At 42.8% G+C, this 19,781-nt stretch overlaps 2 protein-coding genes across 6 annotated transcripts in view; one reads left to right on the top strand and one right to left on the bottom strand.

Moving 5' to 3' along the window:
- Nucleotides 1-270: 270 nt before the first annotated feature.
- On the top strand, nucleotides 271-2,496 carry LOC308073298 (transcription initiation factor TFIID subunit 5-like; the record flags this gene model as incomplete). Its single annotated transcript, XM_080412175.1, has 1 exon — nucleotides 271-2,496. The coding sequence occupies one exon, from the start codon at nucleotides 271-273 to the stop codon at nucleotides 2,494-2,496; it is 2,226 nt and encodes a 741-aa protein (XP_080268301.1).
- A 2,638-nt stretch (nucleotides 2,497-5,134) lies between these two features.
- The window catches only part of dgkh (diacylglycerol kinase, eta), a gene marked incomplete at its 5' end in the record, with an annotated part of 70,933 nt that continues 56,286 nt past the window's right edge, over nucleotides 5,135-19,781 (bottom strand). For 3 of the 5 annotated variants that reach the window (XM_080412508.1, XM_080412506.1, XM_080412509.1), the window contains 8 exons: nucleotides 5,135-11,451; nucleotides 17,189-17,294; nucleotides 17,764-17,883; nucleotides 18,130-18,222; nucleotides 18,345-18,450; nucleotides 18,699-18,862; nucleotides 19,119-19,253; nucleotides 19,694-19,781. The exon at nucleotides 19,694-19,781 is cut by the window's right edge and continues 26 nt beyond it. In XM_080412508.1, coding sequence (XP_080268634.1) covers nucleotides 11,399-11,451; nucleotides 17,189-17,294; nucleotides 17,764-17,883; nucleotides 18,130-18,222; nucleotides 18,345-18,450; nucleotides 18,699-18,862; nucleotides 19,119-19,253; nucleotides 19,694-19,781 — 865 coding nt within the window. In that variant the 3' untranslated portion in view covers nucleotides 5,135-11,398. The remainder of the gene's footprint in view (nucleotides 11,452-17,188; nucleotides 17,295-17,763; nucleotides 17,884-18,129; nucleotides 18,223-18,344; nucleotides 18,451-18,698; nucleotides 18,863-19,118; nucleotides 19,254-19,693) is intronic. The other 2 variants (XR_013932006.1, XM_080412507.1) reach the window with 2 other exon arrangements.

Raw genomic sequence — 19,781 nt, 5'->3', positions numbered from 1 at the left:
CTGTTTCTATGTCTGTCCTGGCTATAATCTTGCAAATTGGACAGATCAGTGCTAAATTCCCTGTTCACACTGACGCTGTCAATAGGCCTCACATCACCTGTCTCTATGATGTCAGCCATTCCCAAATATGGAGTTCTAGGAGTTCAGTCTTGCCAAAATATGGAGGTGCCTAAATATGGAGTTCTAGGTTAGCCTATATAAGTACTTGGCAATAGCTCATGGAGTCAGGTATAATTGGAGACTTTGCCCACAATATCATTTATCATCAAAATGGTGGCTGTACAGGGTGTTCAGATCAACCCAGAAGGAGAAAAGGATATAAAATCCGAAACATCAAATAATAGTTCAGGAAATAATAATGCAAACAATGGAAGTCCGCTTTCTCCTGGGACCACTTTATCGGTGCCACTTGCATTCATGCGGTTTCTGAGGGAAAACAATCTGACAGAAACTGTCAAAATTTTATGCAAGGAAACAGGTTTATCAGTAGAAGATTCAAAGGGTATTGAGTCTTTAGGTTCGGGTGGTGTTTCAGGAACCGCTGATCCAGAAGGTGTGGATGCAAACTCACTACTTAGACGGGTATCAGTCTCATCCTCTACCGCATCCTCTACCGTCTCGTCCAGTGCAGCTCAAAGGACATCGAAAGGATCCATTGGGACTGGAGAGGATCAACCAGACCTTGGTGCTGTGCTGTTGGCATACGGCCAGCAGGGGGATCCACTTCTCTACAAAGTGTATTATAGCAGTCTAAAGAGGTTCATAGAAAAAGTCTTGGACTGCCACAGAGCAGAACTCTCTCAGGTCTACTATCCACTCTTTGTCCACATGTATCTGGAACTGGTCTACAACAACCATGAGAATGAGGCTAAGGCCTTTTTTGAAAGGTTCAGTGGGGACCAGGAGTGCTACTATGAGGATGACCTCCGTGTTTTGTCCAGCTTTTCCAAGAAAGAACACATGAGGGGCAATGAGACTATGCTGGACTTCCGCACCAGCCGGTTTGTGCTACGCATCTCCCGTGACTCGTACCAACTGCTGAAGAGGCATCTGCAGGAGCGTCAGAACAACCAGATCTTGAATATCATACAAGAGCACCTTTACATCGATACCTTTGATGGCATGCCACGCAGCAAAGCCCAGATCGACGCCATGTCAGGGAGCCTGGCTGGCGAAGCCAAGCGAGAGGACAATAAGGCTAAGGTATTCTATGGACTGCTGAAAGAACCAGAAATTGAGTTGCCCATTGATGAGGAGGATGAGGAGGTGGAGAATGAGGAAGGTAAGCCCAGGAAAAAGAAACTTAAGAAGGACAGCATGGGTTCCAAGAGCAAGAAACAAGACCCTAATGCACCCCAGCCGCCCGATAGGATCCCCTTTCCAGAGCTGAAGGACTCAGACAAGCAAGACAAGATCTTGTGCATGAAGGAGGCCACTAAGAGGATCCGACTTGGACCAGACACACATCCTTCTATATGTTTCTACTCTTTTCTCAATGCATACCAGGGGTTGACAGCAGTAGACATCGCAGATGACTCTAGCCTGATTGCTGGGGGCTTTGCAGACTCCACTGTACGGGTTTGGAGTGTCACACCCCAAAAACTCAGAAGGGTTAAATCAAACTTAAGTTTAATCGACAAAGAGTCTGACAATGTTCTGGAGAGAATCATGGATGAAAATACAGCCAGTGAATCTAAGATCCTCTATGGGCACAGTGGCCCAGTGTATGGCATCAGTTTCAGCCCAGACAGAAACTACTTGTTATCAAGCTCTGAGGATGGTGCTGTTAGGCTTTGGAGTCTGCAGACCTTTACATGTCTGGTGTGCTACAAAGGCCACAATTACCCAGTATGGGATACCCGGTTTTCCCCCCACGGATACTACTTTATTTCAGGTGGACATGACAGAGTTGCCCGTTTGTGGGCAACTGATCACTATCAGCATCTGCGGATGTTTGCCGGTCACCTTGCTGACATCACCTGCACCTGCTTCCACCCAAACTCCAACTATGTGGTCACAGGCTCTGCAGACCGTACCATTCGCCTCTGGAATGTCTTAACTGGAAATTGTGTGCGCATCTTCACTGGTCACAAGGGCCCAATCCATGCCCTGGCTTTCTCTCCCAATGGGAAATTCCTGGCATCAGGAGCCACTGATGGTAGAGTTCTTCTGTGGGACATTGGTCATGGTCTGATGATTAGTGAGCTGAAAGGCCACACAGACACAATTTACTCCCTCACTTTTAGCAGAGATGGGGAGATGCTTGCTTCTGGTTCCATGGATAATACAGTTCGCTTGTGGGATGCAATGAAGGCATTTGATGATGTAGAGACCGATGACTTCACAGCAACTACAGGGCACATCCACCTTCCAGATAACTCTCAGGAGCTTCTGTTAGGCACCTACACGTCCAAGTCCACACCGGTACTACACCTGCACTTCACCCGGAGGAACCTACTGCTTGCTGCTGGGGCATATAACCCATGTGGATGCTAATTTATGTTTTGAAACTGAAATTCCTTGAAACGTATTACCGTAAAACGATAGATACGAAGATATATATAGATTGTCCTTGAGGGGGTTCCAGGGGTTCCCCAGCAAAATTAGTTAATAAGCTCCTCTTCCCCAACACTCCACTGAACGTGGGTGGAGTTGTGTTGTTGATCATGGGTATGGTCCACCAGCTTAATATGTTGCCGTGGAAACTCTGTATTTTAGTTCTGCATAAAAAAAGATTCGGTTCATTCAATACGGGCCGTTCGGTTCAATACACCGGATCGGTTCCCCTAATAGAGATAGTTAGATCAATAAAAAAGTACTGATTTTTACACCCTATTAGTCAGGGGATATTAGCAGAAAAATGTCCAATCTTGGAATAAATTCCTTACCAAAAAAAATCTTCCAATGTGTTTGTAAAAGTGTCTAGCAACACATCTCACAAAGACTGAAATGCAGTTTCCCTAGGGGAATTTTTGACAGCTGCTGAAAGTTGGGGTACCCACCATAACCTTATGCGGGGGGAAAAAAAATCAAAATGTAATTCTGTTTTAAGTAGCATGTGAGGGGTCAACCTAGGGTGTTTTTATGATTCTGAATCCATTGCAAGCATTTGTTTTGCACCAAAACCACTCCTTGGGCTAAAAACGGCCCAATCTCAATGGGCTTTTTACACAAAAAGTATACCTGGAAAAGGATGGCTATGGCCGTTTTTAGCCCAAGGAGTGGTTTTGGTGCAAAACAAATGCTTGCAATGGATTCAGAATCATAAAAACACCCTAGTTTGACCCCTCACATGCTACTTAAAACAGAATTACATTTAGATTTTTTCCCCCGCATAAGGTTATGGTGGGTACCCCAACTTTCAGGAGCTGTCACAAATTCTCCTAGGGAAACTGCATTTCAGTCTTTGTGAGATGTGTTACTAGACACCTTTACAAACACATTGGTGAAGATTTTTTTTGGTAAGGAATTTATTCCAAGATTTTTATATGCAATCATCCTGCCTCCTGGTTAAGAACAAGTAAGACACCATCAATAATTAATACACTTTATACTGACATATACACCTTATACAATCACCTTTTTATTTATTTTTTATTTAACCTTTATATATATACAGGTAAAATCCCATTGAGATCAGAAATCTCTTACTAGGGAGCCCTGTTTTTGACAAGCAGCAGGACAAGTTGCAAAACATACACAACATAAAACACAACTAACAATCAGATATAAACAAAAAATCACACCCAGTGTGAAGTGGGCGGTGTGGTCATCACAGTGGTCATCATAGTGATGGAAGCTCACTTAAAAAAAAAAAGGATTTTTTGAAGTGCATAATCCTATGTATAGGTTATTAATGTCATCATGTGTCTCGCTAGCCAATCACAGTGCTGAATAGAGTCAGCCAATAGAGTCAGCCAATCACAGTACAGCTAGGGGTATACTAATGAGCCAATCACAATACAGCTAATGAGGTGTCCCAACCCCACTTATAGGGGCGGCTACACCGCCCAAAAATTAAGTCCTGCCTGATGCAGGACAGGAAAGAGTTGCAAGGTTAAGTCTCGTTATGACATCCACATTACAGATGACGACATACTGTACATTCTCATAGCAAACGGCACAAACCTCCAACCTCATCTTGGGGTAAAGGAATAAGTATTAAGTAAGTCCTTCCTGTTGCTCACTCGATTTTCGATCTCCATGCGGAGGAGGTGGGAGTGGTTGGCCCCGATGGCCTTCACAGCTTCCTCTGTACATGCACCTCACTTCCCCACATCCTCCACACCGTCGTCCAGTGTAGTCCCCACGACAGAGCCAGCCTTCCAGGAGCCGGTTTCCTTAAATATCACATTAATTGGAAATAGGGGAAAACAAAGCCTATACAAAGCTAATAAATAAAAGCTCTCAAATGGAACTCATTTGTGTATTCTGCACAAAAATTATGTGTATAAAAGCATCAATTTATGGTACTACAACAGATTGTGTCCAAAACTCACACAGATTGGTACAGATTATCTCTGTATTCATGTGATCAATTCATTCCGATTGGCTACGATTGACTTTCAGAATTTGTGGGAGGGGCCTTTTTGCACAAAATGGTTTTGCGACTACTTCAAATTTTGTCCATACCTCACGCAAATCGGTACACATTATCTCTGGAGACTGGAGTTATGTAATCAAGATGTGTACAATTTTCCATACCTATTCTAATTGGCGACTGTCTTTCAAACTTTGTGGGCCCTGGGTAGGCATTGGCAACCTGGCCTGGCAGAGACCTGCGCTCTGAGGAGTGTACTTTTCTGGAGTGCAAGTTTGTTTTTTAATTAGGCATATATGTATTAATTCGTTATTTTACAATATCCCCCCCCCCCTTCCCCCTTTCTGGCACAACTGTCTTAGTCTTGACTTTCACCGCTTGATGGAGGTTAATTTCATTTGACTGCCTGTTAGCAGGATACCTCCAAAAGTAAGCAAGATTTGTAGCAACTTTGTGGAAAGGTCATGGAGAAAGGAAGAAAGTTATGAACTCTAAATCCTTTTACAACTTTAAGGATCTATGCACACATGTAGGCCTACAATCATTAGTGCTAACTCTTTTTTTAAACACATGATAGAACAAAGTACAAACACATTGTGTATGCATTCGATTTTTATTGAAGAAGGAAGATATGAATAGGTAGCCTTTTTAAGGCAACTCGCATATGAACAAAAGCTGAACCATTTATTTATTCAGAATACAAAAATACACATCTCAGTGACTCCAAATTGTAATAAATAGTTAACCATGCATTATAACCATAAAAAGGCACAGAAAACAGTCACTTAGTAGTCATAAAAATGATCAACTACTTTACCAAAAATCATCCAGATATGAATACAGGTGACAACTGTAACATTATATTCAAAATGTGAAAACACAATACACATATCATTTAACCCTAGGCAATAAATATGCAAATGTTGTTTATACCTATATATTTTTTTGAAATTAAAACTGTGCCATTGTAAACATAATGTAAACAAATTAAAGTCGCTTCTCACCCATCGTGTTAGAAACCATGTCAAAGTCTACAGGTTATCCTGTCCTATGAGATCCTTGTGTGGGTGGGTTTGGTTGGTTTTTGAAAACCAGGCAGTTTGCAGCATTATTTACAGACCACTGGGGGGGGGGGGGGCTCAGAAAAGGAGGAAGTTGGCAACTTCCACTTTCTGTGGAAAAGTCGAACACTCTTTTGCCTGGCGTCTAGACCAACACACTTTTCTTACTTGGCTGTGCGTCAGCGTTGGCCAACGATAATAACCTATCTTTGGCTAACAACATGTCACAATGCAAAGTGAGCTTGTAGATCTGCTATTTACCGTGTGTAACACCAGCGCACAACTAAGTATAAAATCAGGCATTACAGAACCCATCAGACACATTGGACGTACAGATACCATGACCATATATACAGAGAGCTTAGAAACTGTGTCAACTGTGTCTAAAAGGAAATGCTTTTCATTCGGTGACTGGAAGGGTGGATTCTTAATGGGGGGGGGGGCAAATCTAATGAAAACCACATCAAGGCAGCTAGCAGCAGATCAACAACTGCTCTCATTAAAACACAAAGTAACAGAAAGCCATCAAAGACATCCCTACATCTGGACTACAAGGCTGTTGTAAAGGAATGTGGCTATGTGTAGGTCCACTGTGTCACCTGTAAGTCAATAATGAATATGGATCTCTACTGAATGAGTAAAAGGCCTAGGCCTACTGCAGTTCTGTCCAGTATTTGAAAAAAAAACAAACACTTGATTCAATTATCTTTAGTCAGGCAGTGGTACAACTGAATGGACATAATCTAAAATATTTTAAAAACTAAATAAACAAATTAGTGTTTTATAGTGGCAACTACCTATGTTTTTCATTAACCCTGGTTTGCTAGGGGATGAACCCCTTTCTTTTTACATCTCTGAAATAACTTACTGAACTTTAGACTCCGACATAGTAGGCCAACTTCAAATACAATGCTAAAGTATAACCTAAAGTATAATGTATAACCTGTCCTTTAACATTGTAAAGGAGTCATCTCATTATGCCATTGTATTACAATATACTGCATAGACTGGCATGAGGTAAACCATTGTCTTACATAAGCAATTTTAGAACAATTCCATTAGATCATGTAGGGACAGTCTATGGTTGGGATGCAGAGATGTAGTAATGTGATATGGCACCCTCTAGTGGAATATCAACTACATTGATTCTCTGTTTTTCTTCGTAATCCAATCCCTAAATCACATTTTGATTCCATTTTGTATATACCCTATTCAGGGTGTGCAGGGCGGTGCTAACTTTCAGTAATCATAAAAAAAACCACAAAACAAAACAAAAACAAAAAAAAGATAGATTTGTAACTGATTCAGGCCAAGTTTAAGTAATCTATTTTCTTATGCAGGAAGCATTAACAGAAAGTTATGGCCTTGATATGGCAATATAACTAACGATCATATTACTGGGAGGATGGACAAATTCAATGTTGGATCATGGTAAAAAACATTTAGGAGAAAAGCAAAAAAATAAAAATAAAATAATTGCTAAAATTGGTAGCCAATTATACGCATACATTTGATGATAGTAAAATTTGCCACAGTTGAAACACACACACACACACACACACACACACACACACATGTGCATGTGGGCATACATACACATTCACTCGTGCACACGGTTGTACATTGTAATACATATACAGTATGTACATCATAGCAGAACAGTCATGTCTGCCCATTCTAATCATCCACTGACACAGACCTACTAAGGAGAATCTTCTTGGAAGCACAGAGGAACAAGGACCTAAAGACTAGCAATATCTATGATGGAAGAAATTTGCAGTCAGTATAAGAAAGGAGCAGTCTGTCTATGGGTTCATTTGGATCCTCAGACAATGAGGAGGAGTACATGTACAAAAGAAAAGCCCACCCCACACTTTCAGTTTCATCCCACTGGGGGATACCACGTCAAAGAGCTGCAGAGGACAGATACTGTATCAAAACAACATAAGAGAGAAAATATTGCACCATCATTAGAATACAACAGCATCATCATGTACAAGAGATCAGAACAGAATCAATAATCCACGATCGGTGTTATGGTGCAATATACACATTCCAATGTGTAAGCTGTGTACAATGCACACCATGTCAGCAATTTACAAAGGCATAAGACTACAACACTTAGTGTTTGCATACACCGGTATACTGTATATACAGTGCATACTGTATGTATGTATGTGTATATATATATATATATATATATATATATATATATAGTATGTACAAACTTAGCATCACATATACAAATATACCCTGTAATGCCACCGATCTTACAGAACAGGAAAAGTAGTGTTCTACCAACATTTTACTTGTTGCAATAAAAACAGAAAAAGCTGCACTTGAGCGAGTCTTACACAGGTTTGCAGATCAACTGCTCTATTGTATTTTTAGAAATCAAAATCTTACCTCCTATAACCATTAAAATAGTGTTATTGTGTGAAATACTGAATGTTAAATAAAGTTAAAAAGTTCAGGTGAAACTCTTAATTCTGTGAATGATATGAGGATTTGCACTTGCATAATGCAAGAAGTAAAAAGTGCCTTGTAAAAATTACTTAAAAAAACTACATTATATCGGCTTGGCTTCAACAACCTATGATGAATTTTATTTATTTTATTATAATTTTCTTTTTCATTTTCTCCCAATTTAGTCGTTAAAGCGCACAATGTAACTTTTTTGAATTAATAAAATGTAATTTTGTCCAATCTGTATGTATTTTGTCTCCCTGCTCTTCTACTAAGACATTTAGATCGTGTCAAAGATCATGTCTCACCTAGACACAGGATCTGAGACGAATTTTTCAATCAAGAAGACAAGATTCAATTTATCCCCTGAGCAAGCGGGCAGGCTAGTATCTCAATGGTAAAAAAATTCAGCACTTGCGCAGGAAACCGAGTTCAAATCTGGGGTAGAAGAGGAAAGTTACATAGTGCAGCTTTAAGCCAATTCGAAATTCCCCTGTCACTGCTGACCCCTGCTGGTAGGTGTAGGGTGCAGCGGGACCAAGTGTGTCCTCTGATACACATGATGTCACCAGCCCTTTATTTTAACCTGGCAATGAGGAGTTTCACCAGGAGAGCTTAAAGGAGCACTTCACCCCTGGAAGAAGTTCCAGGGGTGACCACAGGGGGGACCACAGGGGGACCACAGCGTATCACTGCCTATAACTTCAACTCCCAGAATGCTTTGGTGCCTTGTGGCAGGGGAGGTTCCATGTGGGTGTGATCTCCAACAATAACATCCCTAACATCCAAACAGCATGCCAGTGTCGCCATGTCTGCTTATTATAAGCGGCTTCTTTCTAAAATGTAGTTGATATTTGGGCTTGTTTCCAAATGTTTTGATTGCTGTTTAAACCAGTGGTTCTCAAACATGTTCATGTATTTTTCCACAGACCCCCATCTGAAATTATAATTTGTGGCAGGGAGCCCCTAACAAATATGTGTAAAAAATATTCCACATTTTGAAAAGCAAATAAAAATATTTTGCAAAAAATCCACATTTTGGACTTTTTCCCCCTCAAGATTTTTTTGTAAATAGCAGATCTACAAGCTCACAATGGGTTGCGAAGCGTTGTGAGCTTGTAGATCAGCAATTTTCAAATATATAATATCCCATGTCTAGGTAAAGTGCTCTTGGCATAGTTATTTTTCTTTTGGGCTTGTTTTCATAGACCTGGCTGCTTATTTCTCTCACAATATCTGGCAACACTGGCTGTCCTCGCAAACGTTCATCTAGTTACATATTATGTCCAAGGATTCGTTAGTGATGTCATATCACTGGGACATATAAGTATCTTCATGCAGTTTCACTTCCGTGTCGCATAGTATTGACATCACTGTCACATCCTTGGTATTATGATCCTAGCCTTTCGTGACGGTGTTTGTTTACCAGCGCTGCTACTCCACGCTGTATTTTTTTTTTCAAGCTTGCGCTTATGAAACACTACACAGGATTATTATTTCATGTCAACATTCAAGTACAACTATCAGAAGATAACTCAGGTAAAGTAATGCCTCACTCTACAAGGGCCGCTGGCCGCAGCTAATGGGAGTGGCCGAGTGGCGAAAGAAGGTTGAACAAAGTGTTACGGACACCCCATTGGGGCTGTCTTTTGAGATGGTCTGACTGAGACACGCCGAGACATGTAGTGCGGAAAGGAATGAGACCAATCTCTCATGATGCAAATAACGTCACGAATATTGCGAAGATTACTAGATATCTAAAAACACAGATTATTTAAAAAAAAAACCCAGGATCTTGTTTCTTGACTCCTAAACTTCATTAAAAGACCGAAAACTTCTTCCAGGGGTGAAGTGCTCCTTTAACACATGCAGAGGAACACACTATCCTTCTCAAATCCACTCCCCGCTGAACAGGCGCCCCTACACCTGTAGGAGTTGCTAGCGGTTGACAGAGGTTGGCCTCGCCATCCGGCTTCCCAACTGCAAACACGGGCAACTGTGTTTGTTGGAGCGCCCACCCAAGCCGGATACACTGTGGAGGATTCGAAACCCCGGTCTCCATGATGGGAAGAAACTTTACCCCTGATGCCTCCTTTCAACAATTTCAATTAATTCCTGTCTAATACTACCCCCAGCCCCCTCAATATAATTTGTAAGACATAATAACATCATGGAGTAAAATATGTTTTGTCTAAAGAGTTGCTTTCTGCGCTACGTTTTCTTATGGTTCGATTTGGAAGTGTCGCGGACATTCACTTTGGTACTGATTTTCACATCAACAGAAAACACGTGTCAACCTATAGCTACGAATTTCTAATAATTATACCTCTTCAATGCTGTTTTAAGATCTTACAATGTCTACCGATAAAGCACATTTCACAACAAGTGACTTTGAAAATATGGCACTTGACACAAGTCTTTGACACATAATCATCATGCAAATAAAAATAAATAAAAGCTAGAAAAACATCAAGCATGATTCAGACCAAAAAGGATGCTTTCAGTAGTAACAAATGGCATTGTAATACTTAAGTCATATAAAACTTGTTCAAGTGTTATTTTTGCACACAAAAAATCAAGACATTAACCATGCAATTAAACATAGTATATAAAGTTGAGCGAGCGTAGCATGCAACAGCATTTCACCCCTCTTCTCAGAGCACCGACGGCACCTCACAGAATACTGTCTTGACTGTGACATTACAGCTCTCCTCACCGGTTTCCATTGGACAACACAACTGTTGAAGCTTCCTCAAGCTGTGATAAAAGCCTCCATAGCTGTCTAATGCGACCAGGCATGGAGCCAGTAAGCATCACCAGTCCACATGATATTGAACTGAATGAACTGTACATACACAGCATCCCACAGAGAACACTCATGGAAGTCCCAGGTTTTGCTACTCTGACTTTGTCATCTTGAAGTGGACAAGCCAGCTGTTGACGATGCTGGGTTTAGTTGCATACCTGATTCTGTGCTGTGAATGGAAATTAAGTCGTAAATGGCATTTTTTTTGTCAACATCCATAACTTCTTTTTGCACTTCCATTAACTTTCATACTCATCAGCTATCATTTTGGCACTGAATCACGAATACAGACACACAGATGAACACACCGACGCATCTCAGTCAAAACTCTTCCAAGGCTTTCTCAACACACGGACAGATGAAATTCTTGTCATCCTTGGAATACAGAGATTTTCCCATGCTGCCTTCGGTGCTTCGGTGCTCCCAGCCTCTTCCAGTGTGGTAAAGAGGAAAGCCTGTTTCCCCTTTCTCCGGTAGCTTCTACTTCGATGTTAGAAGTCAACCATGGTGGCCTTGGCCAGGTCCTTAGTTCCCTGGAGAATTCTCTTCATATGACCCACTTTCGATATCCCCAGATCCTGTGGAGAGAGAAAAAGACTAAAGACATTGTCCTAATCCACTTCAGCCATGTCACACGCACACATGCACACAGTCACACGCATGCACGCACACACGCGCACATGCACGCACGCACACATTCTGCTGTGGAACAGATTAGCCTCAACATGATAGAAATAATTTCATTATTTGTATGTAGCCTATATAACTATGATATACATTATTATGGTTTGTACCCAATCTTACATTCAACTGTTTACCTGTGGTTTGGTTTAGTTTAATCCATTCCATGTATTTACACGTCCACTAGCTCTATGTGAAGGTACATAGAGAGATATGTGACTCAAGTACGATTTTCCTCAACATTTTTTTTTTCATGTACTGTAGCTATTTATCCTCACAAGCTTACAAGTAATATTGGCTTCTCTAGTTGGTCATTTGCTCCTATTCTAAGCAAGGATCTGCTAGCCTGCTAATGTGGATTTTGCCATTTACTGTAATGGTAAGACACTGAATGAGAAATACTGGAACAGTCCAGGAATTTGTTACGTCACTCTTGACTGTCTCTGTGCCGCATTTGTGTCTGTGTGTGCTACAACACTTTCAGCTTTGGTCATTTTAATGCTTTCATTACCAGCCATGACGAGTGTGGCTGGCATTGTTTATTGCCTATTACAGAAGCGGTTTTCAGTGCAGTGTCAGGTGTTTATTTGTCTGTCCGTGGACATATTTTGTCAACATAGCATCACAGCCATTCAAGAAGCAGTCACAAAACGTCCCCATACAGACCGATTTGGTGTCGCAGCTGTTGATTTTCATTAAAACTAAGATATCGTTGCTGTCCGGCAGAAACCAGCTAACTCCACTTTTCTGCTTTTGCTTTTTTTCCCCATAAATCAGTGCTATTGAACACCCTTTATGGCTGTGTGTTGATTAAAAAAATATTGAACCAGGTATTAAAAAGCGCTTCTGACAAAACCAGCTAACTCCATTGGATCCTCAAACTTTCTGCTAAACCAGCTAAGTCCACCAAAGGGGGGTGGAGTTAGCTGGTTTTGCTGACTCCAGGCTCCACCCCCTTTTGACCTCCAACCTCATTGTGAGCTTGGAGGTCCATTTAGCTGTTCTTATCAGTGATGAACAAAACCTCCTAACTCCACTTTTTGTTTAGTTTTTGCCATTTCCTGAAAAATTAACATTTTGGAGTTAGCTGGTTTCTGCCGGACAGCAGAGATATGATACATTTCTATCACTGAAATTGCAAGTACAGTTTGCTATGGGCAGAGTGCTCAGGATGCATGCCTTGTATATGCTTTAATGACATTAACCACATGAACACCAGCGCTCCTATTCTGGGGCGAATATGTGTCAGAAATATCCGATCTACAACCTGGCAACGTGACACACTGTGAGCTTGTAGATTGGCTATTTCAGCGAAGATATTTGGTGTAGAGGGAAAAGGGTAGGAGACCAAGTATAGACCCCTGGGGAACACCGGTAAACTAATTATATAGGGTATAAGTAGTTAAACGCACAGTGTTTGATCTGTGATCCACTGGAAATACAGGATCATAGGAAGCTTCTTTTCAGAGTATGTCAGCTGCTTTGTGTATAGCACAGACAAACCTTATACGGGGACCCCACCCACTAGTTTCACACTAGCCTGGCATGGCCAGACTAATATCACTGCGTAGATATTAGTCTGGAATCTCTGCAGGCACGTGCACAGATAGACTCTAGGTGGCGCTAGAGCACCTGCCCTTTGCCCTCTTTTTTTTGTTTTTGTTTACACATCTGCATCAGACAGCATATGGCTATTGAAACAAATACATATGCAATTACGACGTACAATATGTGCCTGTAATAAATATCACACTACTAGGGCAGCCGGCGGTTCCGCGCGCCGCACAAGGTGCCCTTTTTTTTAACTTGAGCGCCTGCCCCTCAAAATGTCTGTGCACGCCACTGAATCTCTGTGTGGAACCTTTCCAAGGGGCGAATTAAAAAAACGCCTCTGGTGATAAACCAGCCCCATATTTGCATACTGGGCCCTGATTGGCCCCTCACTACTTCGGAGGGAGTGAAATCCAATCACAACTGAGCGGTGCCAGACCAAATCTGCCGAGTGCAATTTATGTTTGCAACGGCAGATTTGTCTGGTTCCCAGGCTATTTTCACACCACACTGATTTCAGCCTGTGGTCACCTCTGCATGTTGCCTGCAGTTCAGACCACCTTAGCTTAGCCAAACCCAGTTCCAATGTCAAACGCACACGCGCGCACACACACACACACACACACACACACACACACACACACACACACACACACACACACACACACACACACACACACACACACACACACACACACACACACACACACACACACACACGCACGCACACGCACACACTTGTCCAACCTCACACCTCTGCCTCAACCCCATCCAGTCTAGCCAGTTTCAGGCTAACCGTCCCGATCCCACCCCATCCCAGCCCAGGCCAGCTGAGGGTCACCCAGACCCCAGAACCTGTCCCCCACTTCCTGCTAGCAGTGACCCAGGGTTCAGCGAGTCATAACGAGGCACTATGGCACTAAGCAGCACTCAAGACAGAGGAAGCCAAGCAGAGCAGTGCAGCACAGCGCACGCAACAGGGGGAATAGCTGACAGGCAGAAGAGTACCAGGATTACAGACATCCAGAGGAAAATGAGAGAGAGAGTTCATTGGAGGGGTAGGGGCAGATAACAGTGAGTTGTGATAAGGGTTGTGAGTAAATCAGTTTGTGTGTTTATACCTTCAGGTCCCTTCTTTCCAGGTGCAGCAGTTCGGAGCCCCTGATGTCGTGGCGGGTGAAGGTGTCCCTGTATTCTCCCAGGCTCAGCTGTTCCAGCCAGACGCCCACCTCCTCTGTGCCCCACCTCTCCACTACACACACACACACACACACACACACACACACACACACACACACACACACACACACACACACACACACACACACACACACACACACACACACACGCACACACGCACACAAACGCAGAGCAGAGCAGAGAGGGGCTCAAGAGTGCCACTCATGTATGCGCACACACACACATTCACCTACTTGTCCTTGATTCTAATTTATACTTCAGCACTCGACAGTGTGTTGCTTTTATGAAAATCACTGACTTTCAAACGAAAAACCTGATGTGACAACGCATTGTGTTTTTCGCCTGAAAGCCAGTCAATGACAGTCGTGCGGCAAATTATAAATTTGGCTTTGGAATAATTGCTTGTCCAATTCTCTCTCTCTCTCGCTCTCTCCATCTCTCACTGAAGTAGACCTCTGGAGCTCACAGTCACACGAAAAGCCAACACAGCCACACCATCTCACATGGGAGGAGAACTTGTGGTACAACTTATCACTGGAAAGAATGAAACCAGGAAAGAGGGAAGGAAGGAGAAACGGAGGAATAGGAAGAGGGCAAGTAGTGGTGGCAGCTGGCGGAAGGAGGAGGGGTTAATAGAGCCAAAGTTCGGTTCATTACAAGGCACTGGACAGAGGCGTTCCAGAGAAGCTGAGGGCATGCAGGTTTTCCACCAATCAGAACACAGAGAGGGAGTAGGAGGTAAAGGGGAGGCGGAAGCCTGTGCAACCTGCAGACGGTACGTCCTAGCCAATCAGCGCCTTCCCCAGATGACCGAGCCAATCAACACAGTCCTGTTGATTTTAACCAACACCCCTCCCCGACCGCAGCAACACAACATAACATAGTCATTCGCAGGCCCAGCTGGAGGACTAATAGAATTGATTACATACACGTACGCTGTATACGGTGCTATGCAGCACATTGAACCCAAGAAAAAAACAATAGAGACTACAGAATGTCCATGAACTTGATTTCAGTAGTTGTAGTGTAGCGGTATTCAAGTAACAGAAGCATTTATTTCCAGCAGCCTTTCCCACAGATGCAAACTTGTTCTGCCTCTTTGACCTTGGTCTGTGCATGAACTTGAAGCTGCGCATTTAGACATATCAATGAGACCTGAGTGAAGTGATAATAAGGGGTAATAATGGATGGTTAGGGTCAGTCTGAGGCCTGACAAATATCACATCACATCTCTCTTCTCCCTGCAGGACATCATGATACAGTATGAGCTCTGTGTGTATGGAGTGTGGGGGGATCATTAACAGTGAAAGGGAATTATGGCAACTGTCGACCATGTAGCTCAAGACATATCGTCGCTGTTGGGCAGAAACCTTGTCCAAAACCGTTACTTTTCAGGAAATGGAAAAAAGAGCTTGTGTTCCCATGGATCCATCCAGTGGTAGTCACAAGCTCTTGTTAATACTTTTCATTTCTAAAAAAAATATTCGTAACCACTTTCAACCTGGCATCCCTAGTATTGGGCACAAGTTCTCCCACACAACTATCCTTCTCCGTTCTCTACACTGGCTCCCCGTAGCGGCTCGCATTCAGTTTAAAACCCTGGTGCTAGCCTATAGGGCAGTGAAAGGAACAGCTCCTTCTTACCTCCGGGCTAATGGTCGCTTCCCACTGATGTCAGGACAGCAGAGTCACTGCCCATCTTTCGCCGCAGGCTGAAAACCCACCTCTTCGGGAAACACTACACTTCCTCTTTGCCTGGCCTACTTGTTGTTAACTAGTTGTACAAACTCTTGTTTTATTGTTGTATTGTTTTATTGGATCTTGTTTAGTCGATACACTTATTTGTTTTAGCTCTTGCTCATTTGATTTAGCTATTTTGTCTCAACTGTTTAAGAAAGTAGGTAGCTGATATATTGCACTTTTACCTTAGCGCTAGGTATACTCTTGGTTTCTTGTTTTTGCAGAAAATGCACTTAACACTTCTGGTGATTAGTAGTTTTGTTCCCTACCTATGTTGAATGCACTTATTGTAAGTCGCTTTGGATAAAAGCGTCTGCTAAATGACTGTAATGTAATGTAATGCAATGTAATGTCATTATAGGTGAAAATGTTCGAAAATTTTAAAACCTTTTTCAGGTCAAGAAAATAGCAAATATACCAGCTCGCAATGTTGCATCGCGACGGGTTGTGAAGGTTTCTGCCCGACAGTGATGATATTCATCCATATTGCTTACATCAATATGTGTATACGTTTTGGGTATGTGTGGGTACAACTCTGTACGTGTGGACACATCTGCAGCACGCATATTTGTCTCCTGTGTGTACTTTAAGGCCTGATAGTCTTGCAATTGACCATTCCATAATAACAATCGTGGTCAGTCAGCACGTATACAGTAAGCCTTGCCGAGCTATGTGGCCCATAGTGCAGGAGTCTATCCCCTGTTTCTATACAAGTACATCCCTCAGCCGTGATGTACTGTACACCCCTGGACATGATGCTAGTATGTCGCGATCCTGTAACATCACTGAGAGTGAATTTAACTCTGAGAGTATTACCTATGGAACCAAATCAAACCTACAGGTCTATTTAGTTCCATTTGCACATGCTATGAGTTAAATTAACACCTGAACTATCCGAACAGCCATCTGGTGGGTGAATGCAGAAAATTGATTTCCCTTCCAGGGACCAGTAAATGCTCCCCTCCCCAGTACAACTTTTTACTGGTCACCAGCATGCATGCTCTACAGTACAACACGTGGCAGCGTGAATGATGGTGTGTTCTCTCAAGCGACCGAGCGATCAAGAGAAGTACAGACAGGCCGACTGATGTCCAGGCCTGAGTGGTCTGTTCTGGGCTGAAATGAAAGCAGGTCCACGCGTACCTGACTGGGGGCTGGTCTTCTTCGTGGCCTTCTCCTTCTTGAACTTGGGCACTATACGGAACATGCTGCTGCGACTGTTCCTCTTGCCGTACTCCAGAGAGGGGTCCTGGCACACAAGCATAATCAACCTATAGCCTTTCATTTAGCCACTCAGATCTTGCGTTTCCAAGGCATCATGTGGTTCTCAACCCCAGTCTTGGTGCACCAGGCTATTCCTTTTATTTTACCGGGCAGGTATTTGCATTCGCCAGGTGTCTCTGGATTAATTTAGCTCCTGGGTAGATGGTTAGAATTAAAACCAGCAGTATTCTGGGTCCCCTATGTCCGCAGTTGAGAACCACTACAATAAGAGATTCAATTTGTACGCAGACATTAGCTAGTGTTGATGATAGCTATGAGTATTATGTAATACTGTTTCACAGCGTCATGTTTTATTTTCCACATTATTTATGGGTTTACATGGGGTGTGTGTGTGTGTGTGTGTGTGTGTGTGTGTGTGTGTGTGTGTGCGCGCGTGTGCGTGTGTGTGTGTGTGTGTGTGCGTGTGCGTGTGTACTGTATGTAGGCTGTCTCACCTCTTCATCGTCGGGCTGCAGTATGTAGTAAAGCCAGGGAATCTCTCCCAGTTTTCCCAGTTCCACCTCCACATTCTGCAGGGCGTTTGACAGCTGCTCCTCCTCTGGGGGGTCGAGCTGCTGCAGAGGAGAACACGGGCCACTATCAACACTGATATCCAGACATGAGATAGTGTTCTAAACAAATCTGTCTTTTTTTTTTTAGTCAGTGAGCGAAGGCATAACCACACGATGGCATGAGCAAAGCTTTTGAACCAACTTGAACAACTGAAAATGGACAATGAACAAGCTATATTTTGGGAGCGAATAGGGGGGTTGCAATAATGTGTGCTATAATATAATGTATATAAAACCTTAGTAACTCACCAGGGCGATACGGCCAACTAGAATTGACTCTGTCTCGTTGTGGAGAGCCTTGATAGTACTGGCCACCTCTATTGCTGTGTCCCTGGTCAGACTCTGCACATACAAGAGCAAACACCTCACTTAGAAACATCGCACAAGTGTGACAGTCCACGTGGTGATGTGAGGCTGAAAACATGCATGTGTCGTAGTGACTTGTGCCTGTCTGTCTGTCTCACCTCAGGGAACTTGGGATGTGTCTTGTTGATGGCGTGAGATGCTGCATTGACGGCGTGTGCTAGCTCCTGCTCTAGAAGCCCATTGGTCTTTGCCGCCTCACAGATCCTGCAATTGAACAGAGAGTTATGGGCCATGTAAGATGTGGATCTTAGTAGTGACATACATAATAGTATTTGTACTTAAGTGCATGTTATACTGTAACTAAAGGGTTATACTTCTTGTTGTGTGGTGGTGTTGTGCACCAAAAATAGCCACTCACAGTCACAACAACGCATCGCAGCGCGACACCATTGACACATTCATACATTGACACACTAACACATCCAAGTACAAATCAGACATTAGTGTTTGACCTGGTGATGAGCTCTTCTGCAGCACGGGCACACATCTGGACCAGGGTTGCCTCCTCCTCAGTAGCCAGGTCCACAGACTGCTGGGGATAGAGGTGGGGACGCAGTGGCAGAGGCTTGTCATACTTCAACTTGTCCTCCCATGACTTTAAGGTGTTCTCAAAAGCCTACAAGGGGGAGGAGGGATCAGAGGGATGGATGGATAGAAAAAAATGAAGGAATTCCATGAAAAGGGAACTTTTTTGTTGTTGTCACAGTACATTTTGCACATCATGATGTGAAATTTGTCCTCTGCAGGATGGCTGTCAGTTGTTCTAACTACTGGCTGGACTATCATGGAATTTGCTGTGCACCTTCACGCAGCCCAGATGATGGCCCCTAGTAATTTTGGTAACACAATTGCCTCCCTTCCTTTCATCTCACCCTGTCTCTGGTGAGCATCTGGGCTCTGTTCTTGTGTTGAATCTTGATGACTCCAGGAGGCTGGATCCAGGCCTCTCCATCCACCTGAATAGGAACCCCCTCGTCTCCCAGGATGGTGATCTTTACTGTACGACACTGATAATGGACAGAGATGAGATTAAATTGATGACACACAAATAAATAGTAATAATAAAAAAATACGTAAATAGACTATGTATGTATATATATATATATATATATATATAGAGAGAGAGAGAGAGAGAGAGAGAGAGAGAGAGAGAGAGAGAGAGAACAAAAAAGGGACTCCTGCACATCCAAAAAACCCTGTTGGAGGTGCAAGTCTAGTCAGCAGGTATATAATTATAAATTATTTAAAAAACAAAACAAAAAAAAGGGTTTTCTAAATCTCACCTGCAAATCCAACACAATATTATGCTGTTGCTAAAAAATTGTTGTTTTTAAATGTGCAAATAAATAATGAAAAAAAAAATGAAAATGATGTACAGTATGTGTTTGCGTGCGTGCGTGCGTGCGTGCGAGTGTGTGTGGGCGCAATGTCACATCTATGGTTTCACCTGTGCAATGCGATGATGTTGCAGTTTAATGACCCTGGACACGGCCATCTGCATGCTCCCAAAAACAGCCACCACCTCCAGGATTTTA

This window comes from Gymnoscopelus braueri (assembly GCF_963280865.1).
Source record: "Gymnoscopelus braueri genome assembly, chromosome: 18".
Classification (NCBI taxonomy): domain Eukaryota; kingdom Metazoa; phylum Chordata; class Actinopteri; order Myctophiformes; family Myctophidae; genus Gymnoscopelus; species Gymnoscopelus braueri.
This window is presented reverse-complemented; position numbering and strand designations above follow the sequence as displayed.